The sequence below is a fragment of the Capsicum annuum genome, chromosome 9, assembly GCF_002878395.1.
Source record: "Capsicum annuum cultivar UCD-10X-F1 chromosome 9, UCD10Xv1.1, whole genome shotgun sequence".
In the NCBI taxonomy this organism is placed as follows: domain Eukaryota; kingdom Viridiplantae; phylum Streptophyta; class Magnoliopsida; order Solanales; family Solanaceae; genus Capsicum; species Capsicum annuum.
Window position 1 is genome coordinate 169768783 of NC_061119.1, and position 27102 is coordinate 169795884.

At 36.1% G+C, this 27102-nt stretch overlaps 1 protein-coding gene across 4 annotated transcripts; it reads left to right on the forward strand.

The window, feature by feature from the left end:
- Positions 1 to 3273: 3273 nt before the first annotated feature.
- Positions 3274 to 26773, forward strand: LOC107842390 (proton pump-interactor 1). 4 transcript variants are annotated; one of them, XM_047397087.1, is made up of 9 exons: positions 19537 to 19732; positions 21107 to 21316; positions 22121 to 22504; positions 23360 to 23554; positions 23841 to 24020; positions 24152 to 24346; positions 25351 to 25449; positions 25528 to 26058; positions 26151 to 26773. In XM_047397087.1, exons 3-9 carry the CDS (start codon positions 22178 to 22180, stop codon positions 26457 to 26459), a joined length of 1836 nt encoding a protein of 611 aa, XP_047253043.1. In that variant the 5' UTR covers positions 19537 to 19732; positions 21107 to 21316; positions 22121 to 22177; the 3' UTR covers positions 26460 to 26773. The 4 variants fall into 4 exon arrangements, with proteins under 4 accessions (XP_047253042.1, XP_016541697.2, XP_047253043.1 ...); XM_047397086.1 differs by lacking the exons at positions 19537 to 19732; positions 21107 to 21316 and adding an exon at positions 3274 to 4031; XM_016686211.2 differs by lacking the exon at positions 21107 to 21316 and having other exon boundaries at positions 19500 to 19732.
- Positions 26774 to 27102: the final 329 nt, after the last annotated feature.

The following is a 27102-nucleotide window of genomic DNA, read 5'->3' on the forward strand; positions in this document are numbered from 1 at the left end:
CACACTTTCTTTATATAATGTTATCCCCAATTTATATAATATTAAATTCCTAAGAACTTTGGAATTAAGAGAATTTTAGAGTTCCAAGATTTCCACTAGCTTTTGAAATACGTGCAATTTGAATTGTGACTGGACAAGCCACTGTATGTGTCACCGCATTCAATTTCTTCGTAGGAATTATCAATGCGATACATTGCTCAACACATTGGGCACACCGATGTGATGCGTTGATTTCACGTAGTCTTACTGGAATTTGCGTTCAAAAATTTGGTTAAGTGTAGAACATCCTATCCTTTGCCCATGCCCTTTATAGTGTATTTCTAATAAATTTTGAGGCTTTTTATCATCAATATATCACCATATTCACCTCATAAAGCCTCCTACAATATCACACACCACAAATTAAAGATCAAAACAACAAAATATTCTTAACAACAAATCAAAACACAAGCTAAGATAAGGCAAACTCGCAATGATCTTCCACTTATTATTTCGACTCTTGACTTAGTCAAATTAAATTTTACACATTACATACAAGTTGTTCCACATAAAATTACACCATTCAAAAATTTAAAATTTATATCATTGTCAAGAGGGTCATTTCATATCATCGCCAAGAGGGACAATTCATGCCATCGCCGAGAGGGCCATCTAATATCTATTGACACGCGAGATAGCATATACTGGCGTCAAGGATATCATCAATATTTAATATCTGTTGACACGCGAGATAGCATACACTGGTGTTGAGCATATTATCAGAATTTAATATCTGTTGACACGCGAGATAGAAAACGCTGGTGTCGAGGATATCATTAGCATTTAATATTTATTAACATGCGAGACACAAATATTAGCATCGAGGATATCTCATCATTTTATGAATCAGCATCTGAACGCATTAAGAGCACGTGATTTGAAAGGACGTCTTTAAGTCGCTATATAAAGACAAGTGATATATGAGATTTCCTAGAAATTGACAATTTGAGGGTCATCTGTAAGTCATATTATTTAAAATAGGATAGCATGAAAGATTACCTATGAGTTGATAGCCCATAGGTCATCTGTAATCCATAACGACATTCTAACTGGATAGTGTGCAAGGTTACCCAAAAATTGGTAGTCCGATTGTTATCCATAAGTCGCAACTAAATCCTTACCACAAAATATGTGAGACTATCAAATTTACAAGTCCAAGGGTTCTCTATAAGCCGTGTCATATCCAAGATCAATTATGTGCAGGATTACCCAAAGACTAGCAATTTGAGACATATATGTAAGTCATATTGTATCTAAGGTCGGATGATGTGCAGGAATACCTGAGAGCTAGCGATTGGAGGGATATCTGTAAGTCATCTCTTATCCAAGGTCGGATAATGTGCAGGATCACCTAAAATCTAGAAATTCAAAGGATATTTGTAAGTCACCTCATATCCAATATAAAATAATATCCGAGATTATCCAAAGATTGATAATTCAAGGGAAATCTATAAGTCGTATTGATACAAAATATGCGCAAGACTTACTTGATGTTATATGCAAAGAATCATTGACAATAACCGAAGAGTTTATCATTTCACAAACATTATAGGCGATAAAAAGGGTTGTCGCATCAGCATAAGATTACACGGTTGCAGGGATCGTTTTGTATAAAGTATCATCGGTGTTTAAAAGGGCTAACCCACTTTGAAGGCATATTCAACCGACAAATGAGATAATTATGCAATAACCGAGAGGGTTGTTGTGTCTGTCTTTGCAAGTTATTTCCTTCCAAACAGGTACATTAAAGGATGACTTTACTTTTCAAGTGACAACGCACGTGGATATATGGTGCGGATGACTCCAAATAAGATGCAGCACAATGTGAAACTCTTTCTTAGCAGCAAAATGGAACATAGTCTAGAGAGGGACGTTAAACTTTTTGTACGCGAGCTAAAAGATGATTGCCACTACCATCTAACCACACCCCTATTAGAAGGGATGTGGGTATTTTGAGATATTTTTGTTTCAGCTTCACCTTCGAGATATCCCTAAACTCTTACCGAGGGTAACATGTTCTTTCTTTCAAATTCGGGTGACAACATACTTAGAGTTTTGGAAATTATGTCCAGGTAATTTCTTGCCTATGGATGTGAAGGATCCCACATTCATGGTTAAGTGGTTACGAGCCTCTTTTCCGCAACGAGATCAACTTGTCACTCATCCTGAGCCAAATATCATTTGAAATAAAAAATGACCTTTTCTACCGTTTAGTCGAACTACAAGCAATCTGATTCTCTGAGTCTCGGGGATATGTAGGCTGGGATCTTTGTTGAAAACTCGACTGCATTCCAACCTCCCCCCTAAATCTCTTTATTCTTCAGCTATCGATTTCATCAAAAACTCCAAACCGAGATAGTTGGTGAATTTTTTGAAAATCGTTATTTAAATCAAACTTTATGAACTAAGAGTGGCCTGAATTCTTATATAACCTAAGATATATAGTAAACCTGTTACCAAGGTTCGGCCATAACTCTATGAAACTCGTGCGAAAGCTAACCTCTTTCAGATTTGAATTTATGGTTGGACAAAAAATTAGGAACTTCAACCTCCCTTTGCCTAGAGTTACTTCCATCCACCCAACCCAAAGGGAGGGGGCAATTGTTGACACCTAATTTTTGCCCTCCACGATTAAGTTTAATCCTGAGTTTCTTTAATTTTTAATAAAATTGAAATATTTATTTCATCCAAATAAAAACTGTTCAAAATATTTTGTACGTAATTTTGTTATTTTAAGTAGTGATTATATATTATCGTGTTCAATTATACTAGATTATATATTTTGATTACTTAAATATTTATTCTATGAAATATCATATTTTAATTAAGAATTATTTTTTAAAATAAATATAATGATTAAAATTTAATTTTAATCTAATTTATTATCAAAATAATTTATTAGGCTAAATATGTGTCTGATTTTATTAAATCAAGAAGCTCAGAATTAAATGGGTATTAATTCGTATCGAATTTCAATTTAATTTAGTCAACCTATTCAATTTGGTCATAATTGAAATCAAATTGGCCACAATTGCTATGCAACCGGCCAATTAATTTAAATTTTGGCCAAAATTTAAATGGGTGACTAAATCCTAATTTAGGGTTATTGGGGTTATAATTTAAATAACCCCAATCCTATTAATACCCAACATCCAACCCATTTTCCCTTTAATTTCAGTTGGCCCAGCAGCCTTTAACTAACAACAATATCTGCCCAAACCATCAACTACCAAGCCCAACAGATATGACTCGGCCCGGCCTCCAATTTCCTTCCTCCTTTAATCAGCAACGTCAGCCGACAATTAACTCGGTACAACACCAATATCAGCGTACAAACAACCAGCGAACACCGACCAACAATCCAACAACCAATACCCAACCCGAACCACCAGCCACCGTCGAACCACATAAACCGACCCAACCGACCTGAATTCGACCCGCAACCCATGACCCGAACCAGCATATTGGTTCAATAGCCCGATAAGCTTCTAGAAACAGCGTAGGTGCCCCCCAAAATACAAAATTTGTTACTCTTGAACGAATTTGTATGAATCCATACATGGGTGTGCGCTTTTTATTGGTTCTTGGGGAATAATCCGTTATTCCTCATTCCTATTGGATGCCATATCTCGAATTGGGTGAAGAAAAATCAAATTGGTGAAATTTTTGAGGGGTAACCTGATCCTCAGCTTCAATTTGAATTTTTTCCCTAAAAAATTCCCAAATTACCCCTGAATTTTCTAGTTCCCACATCGTTTGAAGACCAAATTGAATCCCCCACATTTTTCTATATAAAGCTCAATATTCAGCTTAAAACAAGAGGTCGGGAAGGATAGCTACAAAAAAAGGCTCTCAAGCAAAAGTTGTTATTTTTAGTAAAAAAAAAATTATCGCGAAAAGCCGTTAAGGTTCTCGGAGTAGTTGTGGAGCTTTCTGGTGGTGGTCGTGACTCCGACGACAGCCCGAAGTCCTGTTTTGCTGCTCCAAAACAAGTAATCCTTCACCCTTTTGGCTCTATTTTGGTACTTCTTTTGGTTTCCGTCGATAGATTAGTGTTTAGCTTTGTCATCGTGTTAATAGTTGTAGTAGCGTTGGGAAAGTTTGTTGTAGAGGCCTGGAAGGCATAGGATTTTCATGTTTGGTATATGGTTCTGCTAAAAACTCGCTCTTGCCCGTGTTTGTTTGGCTGTCGTTCATCTCTTGTTCTCTCTCATTTCATTCTGTCTGAATGTTACTCATTAGCTCTAATTTTTTGACTCTAGAAACTGTTTTGCTGATCTCATATTCGATGTCGTTTTGTGGTTCATAAAGAGCAGAAGAATAAAATCTTTACGTGTTTTCGGGATTCAAAAAATGTTTAAAGATAGATATTAGGCAACCTATTCGCATATCATTCTCGCTCAAACGCAGAGGATTGTTATAAATAAAGAACTAGAATGTTATTTTCTTCCTACTTGCCACTCTCGATGTACAATGGTCTCATTTGATTCTAAAGTTTATTTTAAAACATGAGAGTAGACTATAGGGCCGAATTATGTTTTCTTCCTGGCTAATTAAATTTGCTGTAATTGACTCATGAGAACAAATTAAAGTTTGACTGGCTAAAGCTTCTTTCCTTTCTTTCTTTTATTGTTCGCATATAAGAAGTTGTGGCATCTCGTCTCGGTTAAATTACCTAAAATTGGGTTTGTGCATTGTTTGAATCTCATTTGTTTGTTAACCCAGTGGTAACGAAAGCAGTAAAGTTTCAGCCTTGTTTATTTGAAGTTTCAGCTTCCTTGCCTAAAGTGGTTAACTTTTAAATTTTTTGCATGATTGGAGTTCTGAAATCTGAACATTGCTTCTGTGATCCATGGTTTATGTGGTACGATCCAAGAGTTGTAATTTCTTTTCCTTTCTTTACTTGGTCTTTTCTTGTTTGTAGCTTTCAAGGTATAATAACAACTTACCCCTTTGTCATAATAAATGAAATATATATATATATATATTCCCTTTCGAATGTTATGGCTTCTTTGAAAAAGAGATCCAACTATCCGTCATGTATCGTATGAAATCTACTTGTTGGCTTTACAATTTTTTCTAACCCGAGTATTAATCACTATATATAAATTAAAAAAATTCAATTAAGAAACCAAGATTTAGATTTTGTTTAAGAAATAGTCCTATTGTTTCTTTCCTAGCCTGTTTCATCGTATTTTTTTCCTATTGGTTTATACTCTTACGATTGCTTTATGAAATCTTTTTTCTTCGTGACATGCTTGATTGGTCCTTTCGTGGCATTAAAATGATAAATTGTTTGCTTTATTTGCTAAGGACCATAAGAAGCTTTTTTTATGAGCTTTATTCCCTTCTGTAGTTGGAATTTCTTTAATTGATTATGAACTGTCTTCTTCAAATCTTTATAGACTTTTGCTCCTGTTGCATTTTACCTGTGTGTGAATGTATTAGGATGAAGTATGAATCCTATAGCTTATTAATTGCTGAAATCTTGGACACTTATGTTAATTGTTTTATTTAAAAATTACACAAATACACAACTTATGTTTTCAATATTACAAAAAATTTCAACTCCTTGTATATGTCGGCTATGTTATGTATATTAATAGGGAGAGAGAGTAAAGTAATTAAAAAAGTGGGAGAGAGTATAATTACTTTTAAAAGATTGGTATTTATGTTATTTATACTTCTTTTATCTTATGTTTTCTTTGCATGAACCCACTTTCGACTCCAAATGGGCTCTTTTACCTTGAATCTCATAATGGCCCAACATGACCTATCTTTCTGAGTCAAGCCGAAAGGAAGCCCAAAGCCGGTTAAATAATGTATGGATATGAGAGTCGAAAGGAGAAGAATGGGTTAAAGTCCCATCCTTGAAGCAGTCAAGAGACTTGAAAGTCTCATTTATTTATTCATTTCATTGTTGTCTTTATTTATTTATTCATTTGGGTCTCGAAGCCAAAGTTGTAAACTAATACAGGTGAAGCGGATTTTGGGCCAAAAAGGGCTCGAGAATATAGTTTAGGACAGGTTATGGGCCAAAGCCCAATACTTAGATTAGGACAAGTGAAGATGGATCGAAAACTCAATTAGATTACGACAAAGATTATTGATTTGGGCCTAATTGCCTAAGTCTTTTACTTTCTCCCCTTTCCTTTTTTATGTGTTATTTGCTATTTTATTTGCTTAGACTTAGTTGAATTCTCGCTAAGTCGTCTAAACTGGTTTTTGTAGAAAAATCTTGAAATTTTTTTTTTGTCTTAATCAATTTATTTTCAAAAAATCAACTTCTTTTTTCAAAAGAACAAGTTTTTTAAACAGATCGGATAACCGCAAGTTAATAGATGTTGTTGGTGCCTTAACAATCTTTCAAGAGTATTAATAGGAATTACTTACTTTGAATCTTCAAACTTAAATGATTTTTTTTTGTTTTAGGTCGTTTAAGTAACTTTCAAAAGTTTTCTTATTTCCTTTTCAAATAAATTAAATGGTGACTCTCAAATGTAAACATTTTTGCAAAACAATTATAATTGTTCTAACTTTTTATATATTCGGAATTCATCCGACGTAGGGTGCAAGGTGGTTATGGTTGGATATTGGGGGCATTTTTTGGTCCAGTTATGGTTGGGTATTTGGGGCGGTTTTTAGTTCGGGTAAGACTTGAGATGCCTAACACGACTAGGCCCTAATTTGGGTCATGCTAGATTGGTCTTAGAGCTCTAGGTTCATTGTCACTTGGGATTCCACAAAGACGTATCGAGTAGAGTCACTTTTAAGGGTGTGTAGCGCATCACACTTATAAGGGAGAGGCTACAAAGCATTTAGAAATGTTTCTCTTTTTTGTGTTCTGTTTTCAAGCTGTAGAGTTTAAGGTCCTAAATTCTTCTTTAATCGTTGTTTGTTTGCTTTTCAGATCATGTCTCTTCGATGATTTGATGCTTATGGAAATTCCTCTGTCCCACCTATGGGCAATCCTAATGGGACCTATTCTACTTATGGGTCCATACTCGGTCTAAGGTCTAGTTCATGATTGCCCTTCTGGAGTTCCCCTGGTTCCCTTTAGGAATGCTGAGTTTCGTCAGTTTAATCATATGTTGGCACAGTTGGTAGCTTCTTAAGCTAAGTGTGGTACTTTTGTTACTCCATCTTCTGAGGCCACAAGGGTTGGCCAGTTTATAAAGTTGAACCCTCCAACCTTTACTAGTGTTAAGGTAGAAGAGAATCCTTAGGATTTTTTGGATGAAATAAAAAAGATTTTTTAGTTATACATGCCACGAATGTGGAGGGCGTGGAGTTTGCCACTACCAGCTGAAAAACATGGCGTACTAGTGGTACAAGGAATGGGATCAGTCAAAGGGTGACAATGCTGAGTTAGCTCTTTAGGAGGATTTATTTAATGATTTTCTGAATCGCTTCTTTCCTCAGGAGTTGAGGGAAGCAAAGGCGGGAAAGTTTGTTAATCTGAGGCAAGGCAAGATGTCAGTCAAGGAATATGTCTTAAAGTTTCACCAGTTATCTCGGTATGCTCCGAAAATGGTCTGTAGCATGAGGGCTAGAAGTTTTGGTTCTCTAAGGAGGGTGGTGGGCAATAGTAGAGTGGCAGGGATGGAAGAAAGTGGCCCAAAAAGAAGTGGGGAAACTCTAGGTCTTACTCGATGGTTAGTGCTCCCTACCCAATGTCGTTGGGTGACAAGCGTTTCTAAAGTGGCGACAACTTCAGGGCATAGGGTGCCCAATCTCAGGATAGTAGGGCCCAATCAGCTTTATCACCCAGCAGGTTTTGCGGTAGATTACATCAGCGTTTTTGTGATAAGAAAAAGAACAGGTGCTTCAATTATGGTCAGTCAGGGCATATGCCCAGAAATTGTCCTATTGTTAAGGTTTCTTCTGAGGCAAACAGGGTTCCAGTTGCCTCATTATCAGCTCTGGCACCAAAGGGTGCACTATCTAGTTTCGACACTGGTCGGTAACGTCTTTATGCTCTCACTACTCGATAGAAGTATGAGGCATCGCTCGATGTCGTGACTGGTACGTTGAAACTCTTTTCCCATGATGTGTATTATTTACTTGATTTAGGGTCCTCTCTTATGTAACCCCATTTATGGATGTGCATTTGGTTTTGGTCTGTAGTGTATTTCGGACCCTTTGTCTGTTTCAACCCTAGTGGATGATTCTGTTGTGGCTAGCAGAGTCTATAAGGGGTGTGGTATTTGTTGGTAGTAAACGCGGTGGACCTGATTGAATTAGATATGGTGAATTTTGATGTCATACTGGGGATGGATTAGTTGAACTCATGCTATGCTTCTATGGACTGTCGGACCCAAAAGGATGTCTTTAAATTCCCTAATGAGCCAGTTATTAAATGGGAGGGTAGTTACCTAGCACCTAAGGGGAAGTTCTTATCATGTCTTAGAGCTCGGAGATTAATCTCCAAGGGGTGTCTCTATCACTAGTCTGAGTTAAAGATTCCAACTCGGATGGTCCTTCTTTGCATTCTATCTTGGTGGTGAATGAATTTCCCGAGGTCTTCCCTAATGACCTTCCTAGTGTTCCTCTTGATAGGGAGATTAAGTTTGGGATTGATTTGATCCAGACACTCGTCCAATTTCTATTCCCTTATATAGAATGGCTCCAGCTGAGTTGAAAGAGCTTAAGAAGCAACACAAGGTTCTTTTAGATAAAGTTTCATCTGTTCTAGTATGTCTCCGTGGGGTGCACCAGTGTTATTCTTGCGTAAGAAGGATAGTTCCCTTCGAATGTGAATTGATTACCGACAGTTGAATAAGGTAACGGTAAAGAATAAGTATTCTCTTCCAATGATAGATGATTTGTTTGATCAGTTGCAAGGTGATAAGTTTTTATCCAAAATTGATCTTTGATTCGGGTATCACCAGTTGAAGATTAAGGAGGTGGACATCCCTAAGACTGCCTGTCGTACCAGGTAAGGTTACTTTGAGTTTTTGGTTATGTCCTTTGGGTTGACCAATTCCCCTGCGGCATTCATAGATTTGATAAATAGGGTCTTTCATCAATTTCTAGATCTGTTTGTCATTGTTTTTATAGATGACATTTTGGTGTACTCTAAGAGTAAGGTGCATCATGACGATCACTTTAGAATTGTGTTGCAGACCTTGAAAGAGCAACAGTTGTATGCCAAATTTTTAAAATGTGAATTTTGGTTGAATGCTATTAATTTTTTGGGTCATATCCTCTCTAGTAAAGATATCATGGTGGATCCGCAGAAAGTGGCAGTGGTGAAGAAGTAGCCTAGACCTACGACTTCAACTGATATTTGGAGCTTCTTGGGTTTAGCTGGGTACTATAGGAGGTTTGTTGAGAGTTTTTTTATCATAGCTTCCATGTTAACTAAAAAAGGTAAAGTTCTTGTGGTCTAATGCCTGTGAGGGGAGTTTCGAGAAGCTGAAGGATAAGCTAACTTCGGCTCCGGTCTTGACTTTATCTAAAACCACTAATGGTTTTGTGGTCTACTGTGATGCATCCCGTGTGGGACTTAGTTGCGTTCTGATACAACATGGAAAGATGATAGCTTATGCTTCCAGCAGTTAAAGGTGCATTAGAGGAATTATTCGAGCATGACTTAAAACTGTTAGATGTGGTGTTCGCATTGAAAATATGGCGTCACTATTTGTATGGGGTGCATATGGATATCTTTTCTGATCATAAGAGCCTGCAATATGTGTTTACTCAGAAAGAGCTTAACCTCAGGTAAAGGAGATAGCTTGAGCTTCAAAGATTATGACATGAGTCTTCATTACCACTCAGGTAAAGCTAACAAGGTTGCTGATGCTCTTAGTAGGTTATCTATAGGGAGTATGGCTCATATGGATAAAGGGAAGCGGGAGTTAGTGGGACATTCACCCTTTGGCTAACCTTGGAGTTCGCCTCTTGTACTCTAAGGATGGTGGTGTGTTGGTGCAGAAAGTGGCGCGTCATCTCTTAGTGCTGAAATCAAGTAAAAATAGATGTTAGATCCTGTCTTAATGAGGATCAAGAGTGATATAGGTGGGCAGAAGGTGATGGCCTTTGATATTAGTGTAGATGGTACTTTGTGTTACCAAGGGAGGTTATGTGTTCATGATGTAGATGGTTTGCAAAAGAGGATCTTGGCTGGGGCGCATGAGTCGCACTATATTGTTCATCCCAGTTCGATGAAGATATATCATGACCTCAAGGAGATGTATTAGTGGAACAATATGAAGAGGGATGTGGCTAATTTTGTGGTCAAGTGCATGGTATACCAATACGTGAAAGTTAAGCACATGAGGCCCAGAGGATTATACCAAGAAATTGAGTTTCCTGAATGGAAGTGGGAAGTGATCAACATGGATTTCGTTACTGGTCTCCTTAGATCTCGAAATCAATTTGATTTGGTTTGGGTCATCGTGGATAGGATGAAAAAGTCATCTCACTTTTTGCCAGTGAGGACTAACTTCTTGACTGAGGATTATGCAAGGTTGTACCTCCAAGAGATTATGAAGGTATATGGGGTACCTGTTTCTACCATCTTGGATCGCGGCACGTAGTTTTTATCTCACTTTTGGTAGTCGTTTCAGAAAGGTTTGGGGACCAATGTGAGTCTTAGTACTGCTTTTCACCTGCAGTCGGATAAGTAGAAAATCATTTTTAGATGTTGGAGGATATGCTCCAGGCTTGCGTGATTGACTATGGTGGTAGTTGGGTTGAGCACTTGCCTCTTGTAGAGTTTGCTTACAACAATAGCTACCACTCTAGCATTGGGATGGCTCCATTTGAATCATTGTATGGTAAGAGGTGTAGATCTCCTATTGAGTGGTTCGAGCTTGGTGGGATGGATATGTTTGGGCGAATTTGGTTCACCAAGCTATAGAAAAGGTGAAAGTGATTCAGGATAGGCTTAAGGCTGCCCAAAGTTGTCAAAAGTACTATGCAGATGTGAGGTGAAGGACCTGGAGTTTGAGGTTGGAGATAGGGTGTTCCTGAAGGTATCTCCTATGAAGGAAGTGATACGGTTTGACAAGAAAGAAAAGCTTAATCCTCGATATGTGGGTTCTTATATGATTTTAAGGATGGTTGGTATGTTGCATATAAGTTGGAATTGCGTCTAGTTTGAGCTCTATTCACCAGGTGTTCCATGTCTCTATGTTGAGGAAGTGTATTGGTGATCTGTCGCAGTTTGTGCCTATAATGGATATTAGTATTTTGGATTTTCTTTCTTATAAAGAGATCCCGATTGAGATTTTGGATCATCTGGTTCATTGGTTGCAACCAAGGATATGGCCTCGGTAAAGGTTTAATGGAGGAACCACAAGGTAGAAGAGGATACATGGGAAGCTGAAGAGGACATGAAGTCCAAGTATCTATTCCTATTCCCCGTTTTGGAAGTTCGTGCTCAAGGTAGCAATGGTTCTTAACTTATTTGCTTATTGTCTATGTTAAAGGTAAAGAGGTGAATTCCTTGGTGTTCTGTTTTCTGTCTTAAAGGTTTGAGTAGAGACGTTTGGGGGTTTAATTGTGCTTGTACTGCCTTATTTCATCATTCGAGCACGAATGATCCAAGTGGGGGAGGATTGAAACACCCTGGGTCCAGGGTGTTCTGGCCCTTCCAAATTTCTCGAGTTTTGAGTTTTTTGGTCATCATACGACTCACTATACTAGTCGTATGGTTTGGATATGAGTCAGATGACCCAACTTATAGGGTGTCTAGCGTTTGGTGGTTGATTTTCTATCGTGGTGACGAGTCGTATGCTCATGATACGAGGGGTATAGTGTACATCTGTATATTGTCCAGTGTCTATCCTTGATGTTTTGCTTAGGGTACAACTTGAAAAGTACTTGTCGTATAGTGATGGTACGAGTTAGGCTAAGGAGTCGTATGTTGGACAGAATGTGGTGTCCAACTTTCTGATCAAGATACGAGTAGAAGTACCACTCGTATGATGTGGATACGAGTTGAGGGATCCAATTGTACCCTTCTTCGTCCTTTTTAAACTTTAAGTTAGGAGTATTTTGAACATTTTCCCCTAATAACTTCTTTTGACCCCACGACATAAAACACCTTTAGAGGCTTCCTTAACCTATTATTCACAATCAAACACTCTCAAATCTCTCTCAAGCTCTTGGTTCAAAAAAGGCTAGAATTTTCTTCAAGGTAATCTCTCTGTCTCCCTTGTTGTCTAAAGAATGTTACTCCTCCCTCATTGTTAGTTCAACTAAAAACATGTTTTAATGGATGGTTTTCATGGTATTGTTGTGGTAATTCACTACTAGAAATTACCCCTATGGTGACGGTTGCAAAACCGTTGCAATAGACAACAAAAGTGTTGTCATAGCTCTACTGCAACGGTTCAGTAAGCGTCCTATAGGTGGGAGTTGCAATAGGTGTATGGCAACGGTTTATGCAATGGTTGTCTGAACCGTCGTCATAGGTCAAGCTATAGCGACGGTTTCAGATAACCGTCGCCATAAATTGACCTATGTCGACGATTATTTTTTGACTTATTGAGATGCCTATTTTCATCTATTGCAAAGGTTACTAACCTTTGTAATAGAAGCTATTGCAATGACATTAAATCGTTGCAATAACATCTATTGCAACGCTTTCTGAATACCTATTACAACTATTTCATTATTTATTGGCACGCCTATTTTCATTTATTGCAACGACATTAAACCATTGCAATAGCATCTATTGTGAAGCTTTTGTTATTTTGTTGCAACGCTTTTTGACTACCTATTGCAGTGGTTTATTGATCTATTGCAATAATTATTGCCACATGTTATTAAATTGAAACGATTTATATAAATAAACACTTGTATTAATGTAAATTTTTATTTATATACATAATAAATTATAACACAATATATACACATCACAAAACAAAATCATTCATTATTAATCTCATAATTCAAAATATGCAATAAGCTAGTAATTTAAACCCAAAAGCAAAATGTAATCAAGTCCAAATGATTAGTTAAGTTTTTACATACGAGCAAGTTCGAGTCGTGATAAGTTTCAAGAAATTCAACACTAAACTATTGATGTTAGAGCATTTATCCACAAACCAAAAATCTTGTGAAGTAAGGTCAATGTCTTCATCACTTTCTTCATTTTGGACACATATAAAAAGATAACAAATAATATAAATTAGCACTTAAATGACGACATAAAAAGATTAGAATCACCAAGGCCGTGAACTGTCAAAGTGGACTTGTGGCAGCAACATGGGTAAATCCCATCCAATACTACTTCGGGGTCCCAAAATGGCCCCAAATGACTTTTGATAATTCTGAAACTTTACCAAAACACCTTTTTAACATTCCTTATCATAATTAAAGTAAAAAAAATACATTACACATACGAAAAGGTTAAAAATAAAATGATCAAAATTTTTACGGGGTCTTAAAATCAACTACTCTTTCAAGGCTAACTGAACCCACATACGCATACGCAAAGGCACTATGACACAGTAAACCTATCTGGTCTATGCCGGGCAATACCACAGATGCACCACATAGCTGGGAGAAAGCAGGAGTATAGACTGTGAATAGAAACAATTAAAGAATACTGCTTGCAAGCATATGATGGACAATCAGAAAGGAAAGGAACCTCAGATGTTTTGAGAATAAAGAGATTAGTATTCAACAAATCAAACTAAATTTATTTGCTAATGCTACCTGGAGCATTCTTACCACTACAAATCTTGTACAACAGCTTGAAATTATTTTCAAGTATCTATTTGACTATTACAGATATACATAAATCTATATATTAAAATAAGAGAATAATTCAATTGGCAACCAAAACTTTGCCTGTAATCACGTTTATAGGCAGTTGTATGGTTATATCAACCTTCTTGTAAAGTATAACAAAGTTTATGTAGTTAATGCTGGCAACAAGGCATGCCAACATGTGGTCCTTGAGGATTGTCCTGATCAGCTTATGCACACATCAACTAATTTTACGAAGTACCTAGCTACCTGCTACCTCCTACCAGCACAAGTACAGTATAACTTTATCTACCAAGTCTTGAAAAATGAAAAGAAATCACCTAGTGCTTTGGCCTCTGTTATACTTTTTCTGGAACACCATTTGAAAATAAGCCATTTCAAATAAACTAGTTCTTAGATACTAGGCCAAAGCCAAGGGGACCTTGTTTAGAGGGATAATGTTGGCAAAATCAATATTTTTTAATTAACTTTTGCTGTTGTTCCTACTCTTACAACACTTATGCATATTCGCAAACCATGTCACAAACATCAGTGGACATAGACAAATTCATTAGTCCTAATCCAGCTGAAAGTTTTAAATTGTGACTTTCAAATACTAATGAAAGAAGGGCCGGGGACAAAATACTGCAAGTAAAGTTTTAGAAGCCTTAAATGATTTCTTGGCCATACTGCAGTAGTAATGAATAACATAAGTAGAGAAGCTATATTCATCTAAGGGGTCACCGACTATGAAGAATAGATGATTGTTTTTATTATTGAGAAATGAGAAGTCAGCAATAGCAAAAAAGCTAAACAACAGTAGAAACTTACAATACATTAATCATCTACCATAGGTTAATACCTGAAAAAGAGCTTTTGACAATTTGGAATTGTTAGCAGCAGTTGGCGTAGATATTACCTATCACCAAAATTACAATAATCAAGTCAAGCAGTTATCCCCGAGGTTCACATACTTGTGGGATTACACTGGCTATGTTGTTGTCCAAGTTTGTTGTTTTGTTATAATTTGTAGCAACATTCAAGCAGAACTAGAATATCATTAGTGGGAGAAGGGTTCGATCAATATCCTACCTTGAATTCAGACATAACATCATTCAGTTGGCTCCTAGAAAATTTGGACATGTATAGTGTTAAAGGATCTACTCCAGACTGACCGAGTAAGCTGCCACTCTGAGCATCTCCAAGAGCTACAGCCATAACGGCTGTAGCAGTCATGCTACTAGCATGCCTAATGGCTGCTGAAGTGTAGAATCCACAGGGACAGCAGGTCCCCCAATGTGTTTTTGTGGGATCTAACAGACATTACCATAGAAAAGTCAGGTTTTAATATGCTAAAGAGGGGAAAAAACAATTCCTACTGTTGATATGAACCTCACGTGCACTTTTAGTTTGCTTATTAAAAAGCAAAGGGTGACAAGAAGAAGCAAAATCGAAACATATACCAAAATTTGCAACCATACCAGGTCCTCCTCGACCCTGACAAAAAAGACGAACGTGGTAAATTGAATAGATTTTACAAATTACAGACGTAAGTCAAATAGGTGATAGACCGTAAAGGCAAATAAAGATGGTAAATTGTAAGTATCTAAAATGGTTAAAGTACCAGACACCAACTTTAATGGTCACTAACAAGAATCGAAGTTGGTCACAAGACATCACTTTAAATAACATATGTTTTTGGACTAAAATAGTGCAATCGGAAGGTAACATTTGCTTTCGCTATTTTCAAGTGTGTCTATCAGCCATTATGATTATCCATCTCCAGCAGTAAAATCCCACATGTTAGGAAGATATTGAACCCAAAATTATTTATCCATGTGATCTAAGTTAGCGGGATTTTTCAGGTTCATTGTTCCCGAGAGAACTCTTCCAAGAACAAGAAGTTTTAGCTTTTTTATAAGCAAATAGATTATTCAAAAGAAAGGCCAAAGATAATATTTAAATTACTAAAAGTCTAATTTTTCTTTAAAGAAGCAGGAATCTATTCTGTATCTTTAGTGGAAACCAAAATCAGCACGTACCTTTAGATTTGTTTCCAGTCCAAGCCCATTGTATCAACATAGTCATATTTTGCATTCATTTTAGAATGAAAAGGACTGCCATGAATGCATTGCCATAAATTAATGTGGTACCATTTCTAATACACTACTATAAAAACTATGCTAAAAAGGAATAACTTTACTAAGGATGTAAAGCTTCCTGAATGAATCAGTAACAAAACAGCAGCAGGAGCTCAAGAAAAAACTATTTTTATTTCTCTAGCCTACAAGTTTTTGCTTCAAGTCATTGTTAATGGAACTTCCATAACAGAACCTGAGAGAGAAAAAACTTCCTCCTCAGCAACAAACTCATTGTAGTTTCAAAAGAAGATTTTGAAGAGGGTAGATTGCACGTAAACTTACACCCTACCTCGAGGAGATAGAAAAAGATTTTTTATGAAAGACCCTCGGCTCGAGTAATAAACAACATAGCAGCAGAAAAAGACGTTCCTCATTCGGACTAAAACCTCATGATGACCTTCCTCATTCGGGCTAAAACCTCATGTAATCATTTAGTTATTTACTTCATCAAGCTTTTACTAATTTTGCAAGAAACAAAATGTTAATACAAATATGGACTAGACTATTACCCATCACAATAATACATCAATTTCATTCTACTTCTCTTGAATTGTCTAGTTGGAACCACGGATTAAGGCAATGCAATGACTTCGGTCTAAAGTTTTGTAACTCCGTACTACAAGGTTGCATTAAAAACATAAAACTGAGCATTTTCAAACCAACACACATCTACCACACAAGTGTAAAGACTCAAGACAGTACAAAGCAAGGTCTAAAGCGAACACTTCAATTTTCACTTTCAACCGAAAAGTGCCACTTTTGCTCTTCTACCACAATTATTTTTGAACAAAATGTTGTGTTTTATTTTAAAATACAATTCACACACCACTATGACCATTCACCTCCTCTATATGATCATTATAAGTACAAAATCTACACATGCTTACCAGTACAAAATCAACAAGATTTAAACAAAAGACCTACTTAGAATTATTTGAAATAGAAAATCATAAATAAACACCAGCCCTAATGAATTATCTTCAATGTTGGATATGTTTGAAAAATGAACAGATCCACAATCCAATTTCACAAACCCTAAATACAAAGTAAATCAATAGAATTTGAAATTGCTCAAAAATAGTCAAACAAATGCACCTCAAACCCAAAAAGCTAAGCAAAATGGAGAATAACACTAAAAATTTTGGATTGCTGATTTTGATAAGCGAAGAAATGGATTTTCATCTGCAATACTCCCAGATACTAAAACTACAGCTATTTTCGTATGGACGATATCAATATTGGTGTCAGCCTTGGCATTGGTTTTGGTATTTGGGGTTGATAACGTTCGGATGCTTGGTTGGATGTTTAGATAGTTATGGTTATGAGCTTTATTAAATGTCTTTCAATTATAATTGTTCTATCTTGTTATATGTTCGAAATTCATCCAACATAGAGTGCAGAACGGTTATGATTGGGTGTTGAGGGCGGTCTCTGGTCCGGGTTGGACTTGAGATGCCCGACATGACTAGGCCCTGGTTTGGATTGTGTCAGTTATCCTGCGTTTGGTTAGTGGTATTAGTTAGACTCAAAATTATTTATCCTACCATTTATACCACAGTGATGGAATAAGTTATCACATATACATGTTGGTACAATTTATTTCGGGATAACTAATCCCAAAATAACTTGTTCTCAACCAAGCCACCCTTAAGTGTGTGTATATGTATGTACATGCATGTGCTACATATTTTTGTATTTCACCGCCCTCTACTACATTCGTTTCATTTTACTTGACTTTTATTGACATGACACAATTCTTTAAAAAAAATTATTTAGAGGTGTATTTTACAGAATTAACCTTATTAATGATATTTTAAAACTTTAAATTTGTCTATACTACTACTTTATGTAGTTACTTAATATTAAGAGTAAAAAAAAAACATAATACAATTCTCTTAATTTGATAAATTGGACAAGTAAATTAAAATAATTTTTTTTAGTATGAGAGTCAAGTGATAAGAAACAATATTATAAATAATAAGTTGTGATTGACATTAATAGAGTATTACATAAATTATAATTTATCTAAATAAATATAATCTTAAATACGGGCTTATTTTTATTCATTATTTTGTATTTTCTCCATTGAAATATGTTTATAAAGTTAATATTACTTATTATGTTCACTTGTAAAATAAATATTAGAGTTTTGATTATTATTAATAAAACTAATATCCTTATTGTGTCAATTTACTTCATTATAGATCATCATTAGCTTATATATTTGATTAGTATTTCTTACTTTTTTCGCCAAGCAGATACTGTTTATGTTTTTATGAAATTCTTTTATATGGATCTTAGGAAAAATGAAAATATGATGATTTTAAAAAAGTAAAAAAAAAGTTAATGATGAGAGGGTATAATAGGTATTTTAAAATTTCAATTAGGATAAAGAGAAAAATATGGTTATTATTCAAAGTTAAAGGGGGAGTTTAATTTTTTAGATAAAGTTAAAGAGGAAAAATGATTTTCACCTTTCATGTAATTTCCTGCGTTTTAAATGAGGAGATCCAACATCAAAGGTATAAACTGTTGTCAAAGGGATGGGAGAGCCCCTTGACTTGAATTTGAAAGGTGAATTTTTCCTTACAAGAGGATTGAATAAAGCAAGTCTATTTACAGATCAAGATAGAATAACCTAATTATCTTGCTTAATTATTTTAGAAGTAATTGCTAATGTCCTAGCGCACATACCAAAAGTAAGCTATTTTATTCGAGAAGAAACATGCTAAGGTTTGGATCAGATAAAGATACTTTTTTTATTTATAATTTCATAGACGGGGTTAGAATAATTCGAATAGATGAGTAGAAATTAAAAGATTTGCTAATAAGATTAATTGTGCTATTAATTAATAACCTAGATAAATTTAAAAAAAACAAGTTACTTTAACAATTTAATGTTTTTTTTAAAGTTTTGCAATTTGAGATAAGTAATTATCAGTCGAACTTAAAAACTTTTCTTGAATAATTAAGATCAGTTTGATTCAGATAACTTGTAACTTCTATGACGTTCTACACAAAAAATTTTTCATTTACTTTTATTTATCATGATATTTTGCCTTATTTATCGGGGTAGTGATATGAACGGCGTATATTTCACTTTCAGATCCCACTACGTGGAAATATACTGAATTTGTTGTTGTTGTTGAAAATAAATTGGATAATTTTTAGAGCTAAATAAAATTACCAATTCATTATTTTAAATTTAAATATTAAAAAACTATTTAAAACTATCATTACAATCTTTTTTATATTAATACAACAACAACAAACCCAGTGTATTCCCACCTAGTGGGATCTAGGGGTAAGATGTACGCAGTCCATACCTCTACCTCTGATGAAGTAGAAAGGCTGTTTCCGATAGACCCCGGCTCAAGGCACGAGAAACACTATCTTAAAATAATGTTAATTAGTTAAAAAATTCATATAGCTTGATCCAGATTGAGAAACGTGACAAATAAAATAATGAGGAAATATTATTTGTTGACATATATTTGTGTATGTAATCTTTTTGCTTAAAACTCAAACACACAACTTTAGGTTGAAAGTGACAAGGTGATTATCATCGTTGCGACCACTATTTTACCAATGTACCCCACCCAATGCAAGCCTCTCTGTTCTCTCTATATGTGGGGGGTGTCACTTGTTTCTCTCTGAATCTCTCTTTCGAATGGTTTGTTCCAAACGAAAGGGTAACACTCTCTTTTAAATCTCTGCCCTCAATCTCCTCTATACAGACTTATTTTTTCTATCCTCTCTTTCTCCCTTTCTTCAGTCCTCTCCTACTTTTCTCTTCTTCAAAAAAAAATCAAAAAATAAAATATCATATTTTCTCTAGATCCTTCAAGGTGACTCTCCTTCCTTTTTCGTTAAAATTTAGTAAATTTGATTTGGGTTTTGCATGGGAAATTTTGTCATTAATGCATGCTAGGGCGTATCTAGAGGGGCGGGAGGGTGTTCACCTAAATCTCCTTGGCAAAAAAATTATGTTGTATGTATAGGGTAAATTTTATGTGCTTATGCATATATTATAATTTTTGAATCCTTGAGCAACCTTTGTTCTGTGTGTATGCGTGTGATCCTTCAGATGACCCTCCTTCCTTTTTCGTTAAAATTTTGTAAATTTGATTTGGGTTTTGCATGGGTGGTTTCTTCGATTGAAATTTGATATTTTGGGGTGGCAGTGCTTTTGCTATATGATCATTCTTGGCAATTGAATTTTGTTTGGAGTGGAATATTTTTAATCTTTTCAGTTTGCAATACATTGCATTAATGCATGCATGCATCCATTGTTTTGTTATATTCACCCATACCTGTGCATATAGGTGTCAAATGGCAAGTCATGGTGGACGGATTATTGACTCGTTCTAAAGTTACTTGGGCTGAAATGAGCATTGCCCAAAACGAGCTACAATACGGCTCATAACCTAACCCGCCCAACTCTTACTAATTTTTAATTATTTTTATTTGTTCTTTTATGATTTTTTAGTATCTTATAAAATTATTATTTTTCATTATTACGGCTATACATAACATATTAAATTAACAAAAAATTGAAAATATTTTTAAAAGATTTCGCATGAATCAGTTGGGCTAGAAATCAACTCAAACTTTGATGGACTGAAATGCGGCTAATAGATATGAGCGGGTCAATAATGAGCCCAAATTTGAGCTGATTATGATTTCATAGGCTAATTTTATCACCTCTACTTGTGCATATACTTGTATGCAATGTCTAATCTTTATTAGAAGTATAATCTTTATTGTTATTTCTTATGTGATTCATAAATTTACATTAATGTTTTATGGGATTCTTCCTCTTTTGATTATTCTTATTCCCATTTATGCTTCTGAAGGTATCATTTGCCACACTTATTTTCTTAACTATTTTGTTTGTGTCACTCATCTTTCCAAGATCTTGTACTAAACTTCAGGTTGAGTGAGTATCTAAATTTATAATTTATCTGGGTCCAGCCTTCCCCGGACCCGCACATACTGGAAGCTTTCCGTGCTGTCCTTTTTAAAAAAAATAAAAAATCTGGGGTATCTTGGAGGAGGTCTTACTCAAAGATCTATACAATCTATAATTTTGTTGCATAAAGATAAATGGTTGTTTGACGTTTTTGATCTTGAATTGGTTGTGGAACTGCGTGGTCTGAATCATGCTACTTGAATGGGTCTTGAACATCATTTTTCATTTTCATTTCATCTGTATTTGGCAGACGGAGCAAGTTCCAACTATTACAAATGAAGTTCAGTGTGGATAGGGCGGAGTGTTGACCGATCAAGAACTTGTACGTCTAGAAGATGAAAGTAGCGGAAAATAGGATGTTGAGATGGTTATGTGGGGATATTAGGAGAGATAGGATTAGGAACGAAGATATTTAGGAATGGGTTCAAGCTTTGGAAACAGCCTCTGGCAGAAATACAAGGTAAGACTACGTACAATACACTCTTGTGGTGGGGTCCTTCCACGGACCCTGCACATAGCAGAAGTTTTAGTGTACCGGGCTGCCCTTTTCTGACAGTGGCTTCCATGGTGGGCAAGACGAGGGAGGCGAGGTTGAGATGGTTCGGGCATGTGGAAGGAGATGTACAGGTGAGGATGTGTGAGAGGTTGGCTATGGTGGCGTATGAGAGGTAGAGGTAGGTTGAAGAAGTATCGGGCCGAGGTGATTAGACTGGACATGGTTCACCTATAGTTTACCGAGGATATGACCCTAGATGGAGGGTATGGAGGTCAGGGATTAGGGTAGAAGGTTATTAGATAGTCAAACGTTATCTAGTAGCCCTTATCGGTATTGTTATTATGAGTCTTACATTCTCATTCTTCGATTTTATTACTTCTATTGTTTCATTTGCTTTGGTTATTGTATTATTTGTTGTTTCTACTGTTCTCTTCTCATTTATTTTTAGCATGGCTTCTTCATTATTGTATTCCATTTCCATAATTTATTTTGATATGTTTTACTTGAGTTGAGGGTTTGTAGGAAACAACCTCTCTACCTCACAAGGTATGGGAAAGGATGCATACATGGTACACGATACCCTCCCCATATCCCACTTGTGGGATTACCCTGGGTATGTTGTTGTTGTGAATAGGTTCTGTTAAACTTTTTGTCACGTTGTCGTTTCTCCATCAGGTGCTTTGTGTCCCCTGGGCACAGTTCTATTCTCCTATGAGTTAGTAATTAATATGTAAATTATGCTAATATGTTCTGTGTCTCTTGCTTCAGGATTTTAGAGTTGAAGGCCGATCTTGGTTTGTTTCTCAGTGAATTGGGGGTAGAGATATGGACTCTCAAAGTGAAAAGAACAACCTTATGAAGGAAAATGAGAAAATGAATCCTGGTGTAGAGGTTAATGAGCCGATAAAATTTGGCTCTCATGGTACTAAAGAATCTATTAAGGAGGAAGGGAAAAAAGTTCCTGTGATCGGCCTCCGGAAGGAAGCAGCTGAGGACTGGCCTGAACCTAGGAAGATCCATTCTTTCTACCTTGTTAGATATCGGAGATTTGAGGACCAAAATCTCAAGTCCAAATTTGATCAGGCAGAAAAAGAGCTACAAAAAATGAACCAAGCAAGATTTCAGCTTATTGAAAAACTGCGGGCCATAAGGGTAAGTTTTGTCCATGAGTCTTCTTTCAGATGAACGTGGCAACAATGTTCCTTGTTCTGTTTAATGTGTTTAGACGAAATTTAAAACAAGAAGAAAAATAAAGTGAAGAACGTTGAAAAAAGACTGCAAAGAGACGAAAGAGAAGGAAAATGATGGAGCCAATGGTATTCTTAGATAACTATAATCAAGTTAAGAAGCCTATTCCTTTCAGTTTCTTATAAGTTGAAGAGTTGCTAATTATATCAGCCTGTTCTCATCTCTTGTCTCTTATTCATTAGGCATACAAGCATTCCAAATATTTTATGTTTCTTTGGTGTGGTTAATTGCTTTGCCTTCTCCCCATAAACATTTCCTGTAAGCATCATTTATTTACTTTATATGTGGGAACCATTGTTTCGAAAATACGAGCTTAAAAGTTCGATTATGCTAATGATGAGAACTTTCATATCTAACTAAATTCCAAAGAGAACTTTCTTCAATGGTGAAAAGTTCTCTGGTGAAATGCAAGCATAAAGGCCATTTGTTTCCAGGTCATAATAGGGGCGTGTCGTAGTTTCAGATTATTTAATATGGCTTTTGTTGTCTTCTAAATTAACTATAAAGCTCAATATCTTGTATGTTGTACACATATTTGAATATCTACCAACATGATTTGAATAAGGATCCCCTCTCAACATCAAGAGTATTTATCTTGAATTTAACTCCTTTAGCTCAACCGTGACAGGCTTTGCAAAATTGTAGTTTGATATTTTACCTATTTACCAAGGACTTTACAAGATTATTTGGATGTGTCCAAACATCTATCTTCAGATATCTTGATGTTAATAATTTGATAACTCATCAATTATTTTGCAGGCAGAAAGATCACAGTTGATAGGCCAAAGGAAATCTGTGAGTGCTGAGAATCAGGAGTTTTGGACAGTAATTGAAGGGAAGAGAAAGGAAATAAAACCTCTTCAGGATGCCTTGGGAAAGCTCCGTGGTCCTAGGAAAGATGGGAGAGAGGGGGTTTCGACTCTGTGTTCATCTGAGGAGGAGCTTGATAATCTTGTAAGCTCTAGTCTCTTTGTTCTTTTAGCTTCTTAAGTTTTCTTTTCCCCCTTCCTTTTCCTTTGTTGTTGTTTCTTATGAATCAATTGTCCCACATTTCAAAAATAGAGAAATGCTAATGGGGTTATATACCAAATGGGTTCTCCCACCTGCTAGGCTAGTTTTTTGGGTTGGGCTCTCCCATTTGGTTTATAACACTGTTCTACATTTTCTGCTTATCTTCATCAGCTTGCCAATTGAAAACCACCTAGTGCTCATTGTTTTTTCTTACTTGCAAACCAATTAGATTAAGAGTTTGCAATACCGCATTCAGCATGAAAGCATTACTCTGACTGAAGAGAAGAAAATTCTAAGAGAAATTAAACAACTTGAAGGAACAAGGGGAGGGGTTAAAGAACAAGTGGCTCTGAGGGCACAAATTCAAGATTCAATGGGTGAAAAAGAAACAATCCAAAAGCAGGTCAAGGTAAGGGTCAAATCTTTTAGAATACATGTACAGATGTGAAATATTAAGTTTTCTGGCCTTAAGAATATTCCTTTGTTTGCGCTAGAATGCTGTTGTTAACTAACAACACTCAATACTTTGTGGTACTATAGCTTATAAGTGGTAACCTTGATGGGGTTCATAAGGAGCAACAAGCGGTTAAGGCCAAGCGGAAGATACTAGATGATCAGCTCGATGCCAATACCTGCCAGATTAAGTCTTTGGATGAGGAATTGAAGGAAGTAACAAAGAAGAGGGACACAGCTTTTGTACGTCTTCAGGAATTGAGAAATCAACGCGAAGAAGCGGTATGATGTTCTTTCCATGTCAAATGCATTTTTCTGAAGTTTACTAGAAAAGAATTATGATATATATGCTATGCATCCGATTAAATCTCATTTATTCCGTTGGTGAATGGTCGATAGATCTATTTGGTCATGAAGCACCTCAATTACTATGTATTTCATTGACACAAACTGAAAAAGTATACATCTAATGTTTATCTGAGTATGAGCTTCCATTGGTACCAGCTGTGCTTGTGTTTTTCTTTCTTGAGATAGTCTTGTAGTCGTGTTTTTAAGATTTAGGAAACAGATAAGGGATCTGAGTTTCTCTCCGGCTCTCAGAATTGTAGTTGCGTAAGGAATTTGCTTAATTTAATACCTTTCTTTAACTGTTAGAAAGCTTTCCTTTGCGACTAGATAATATTACTGGAAAACGATGATAGGAGAGTTATGAGGAACCTTAAGAAATGCCGGCAGCTGATTAAATTTAAGGATATGGGACAACTACTAGCTTGCAATCGTCAAACATATCTATTGATTCTACACATTATACTATCAGAGTATCCAATCTCTTTTATGTTTTACGAGTAGAGTAACTTTCATGATATTAGCATTTGGACGTTCCTTTTGAGATGATAAATTACTACAGAACTCAAAAGAGAAAGATCTAAAGTTTCAATTTACGATGTAAAGGCTTGAAACGTCCTAACTTCCTCGTGATCTCTTAGTGAAAATTGGTTACTTAGACAAGTACTTTACCTTTAGACTTGTCTGACCAATTTTACATGGCATTTTCTAGAACACTTTCATCTCAAGATTAGAGGAGGGTTACACCTCGTGAAAAGAAAGTAAATAAGAGAAGGAAGAGGAAATGTTACTTCTCAATGGAGTAGTAGTTGATTTACTGCAAAATATTATGGGGCACTCGATTACATTAAAATGAAATGGTCCAATTTAATGCAAGCATGAAAGAGAAATGGTGTGTGCATTTTACAGTCTTTATAGTCGATGTCATTTAATTTTCTCAGAATGCTCCTTTCTACAAAAACTTTGCACTGTTGCAAAAGGCAAAATTGCTAGCAGCCAAGAAGGATACTGAAGCCCTTAAAGAACTCTCACTTACTGAGGTACCTTATATCTGTCGTTAGTTTCTTAATTTGAAGTTTTTCATGTTTCTTGATGACAATAATTTCATTTCTTTTCAGGTCGATAAATTCATCTCCCTATGGAGTGGTAAGCCCTTTAGGGATGACTATGAGAGGAGAATTTTGACATCACTTGATATTAGGCAGTTGAGCCGGGATGGCAGGATGAGGAACCCTGATGAGAAGCCTCTGGTGTTACCACAGGCGCAGACTGTTCCACAGACTGAGATTGTTGAGAAAACTACTGCTAAACCTAAACCATCAAAGGAAGAAGCAGTGCCTGCTCAGAAAGTAAACAAAGAGAAGATTACCAAGAAGCCGAAAGATGCAATTAACAAAGTTACTGAAAGTACAACAAAAAAGTACGTCTTTGATGTTGAAGAGGAGATCCATGGTTTAGAAAAGCAACCCAAGGATGTGAAACCCAAAATCAAGGAATCTGATGATGACGCAAAATTGAAGGAAATGAAGAGAGAGGAGGAGATTGCGAAAAATCGGCAGGCAATGGAGAGGAAGAAGAAGAAGGCAGAGAAAGCAGCTGCCAAAGCAGCAATAAAAGCTCAGAAAGAAGCTGAAAAGAGGAAGCTCAAGGAAATTATCCTTATTATTCTACCATTTGTTTTTTGTTTTATGTCATAGGATTTACACTAGTTGTGGACTTTCATAGCATCTTATTCTTTCAGGAACTTGAGAAGAAAGCGAAGAAGGCTGGAGCTTCTGTTCTTGGTCAGGACTCTACTGAGGAACCAACTGAAACAGCTGCAGAGGTTGCTGAGGAAGAGAAGGTGGAGGAAAACATTGAAACATCAGTTGCACCTAAGCGCAAGGAGGGGAAAGGGAAAAATGTCAAGCATCAACCAATACGTGCAAAAGGCACAGAAATTCCTAAAACTATACTGAAGCGCAAAAAGGCAATGAACTATTGGCTATGGGCTGCTCCTGCTGCTCTTGTAGTTCCCCTACTTCTTTTAGCATACACACATTTTGTCTAGGATATAATGAAAGTTAAAAGTAGAGCGGGGAAACTTGGTATTGCTTTCAGTGTTGCAATAACAAGGTCTGTTTTTTGTAATCTTAAGTCATGCCTTTTTTTTTTGGCATCCTTGACTAAGGATGGAAAAGTCATAATGAAGCTGGTAGAAAGAGTAACTATGCATGTTTGATTTTGGTTGGTGTAGTTTCAAGATTGTAAACATCTAAGTTCTTTAAGATCTGCATGTTCATTGAAAGAACGTCCGTTCTTTGTTAACCTTGGAGTGTACCTTTGTCGTTAGGTTGATTGAAGTATGTCCAGACTTCTGTTCAAGTTTTCCTTCATTTGGTTTGTGTAGCAAAGGAAGTGAAATCCATTCCTTCCCAGCTGACACCATAGCCAACGCTCTATCTAAAAACCATTATTATTTCTTTCAGACCGGTAGGAGGAATGAAGGGTTGCAGTGGATTGCTCCTCAACTCCGAGACCTGTTCCTAGATACACTTACACAACAAGAACTAGGAGATATATAAGGCAAGAAGTGCAGGAAACTCCTTGCTCAAGGGAGAAAAATCACAACCCGCCTTCAGGATTTCTAAGCTTCACTATACGCAAGTAACTTCTTGAATACAGACTCCAAGTATTAAACTCTTAATCCTTTG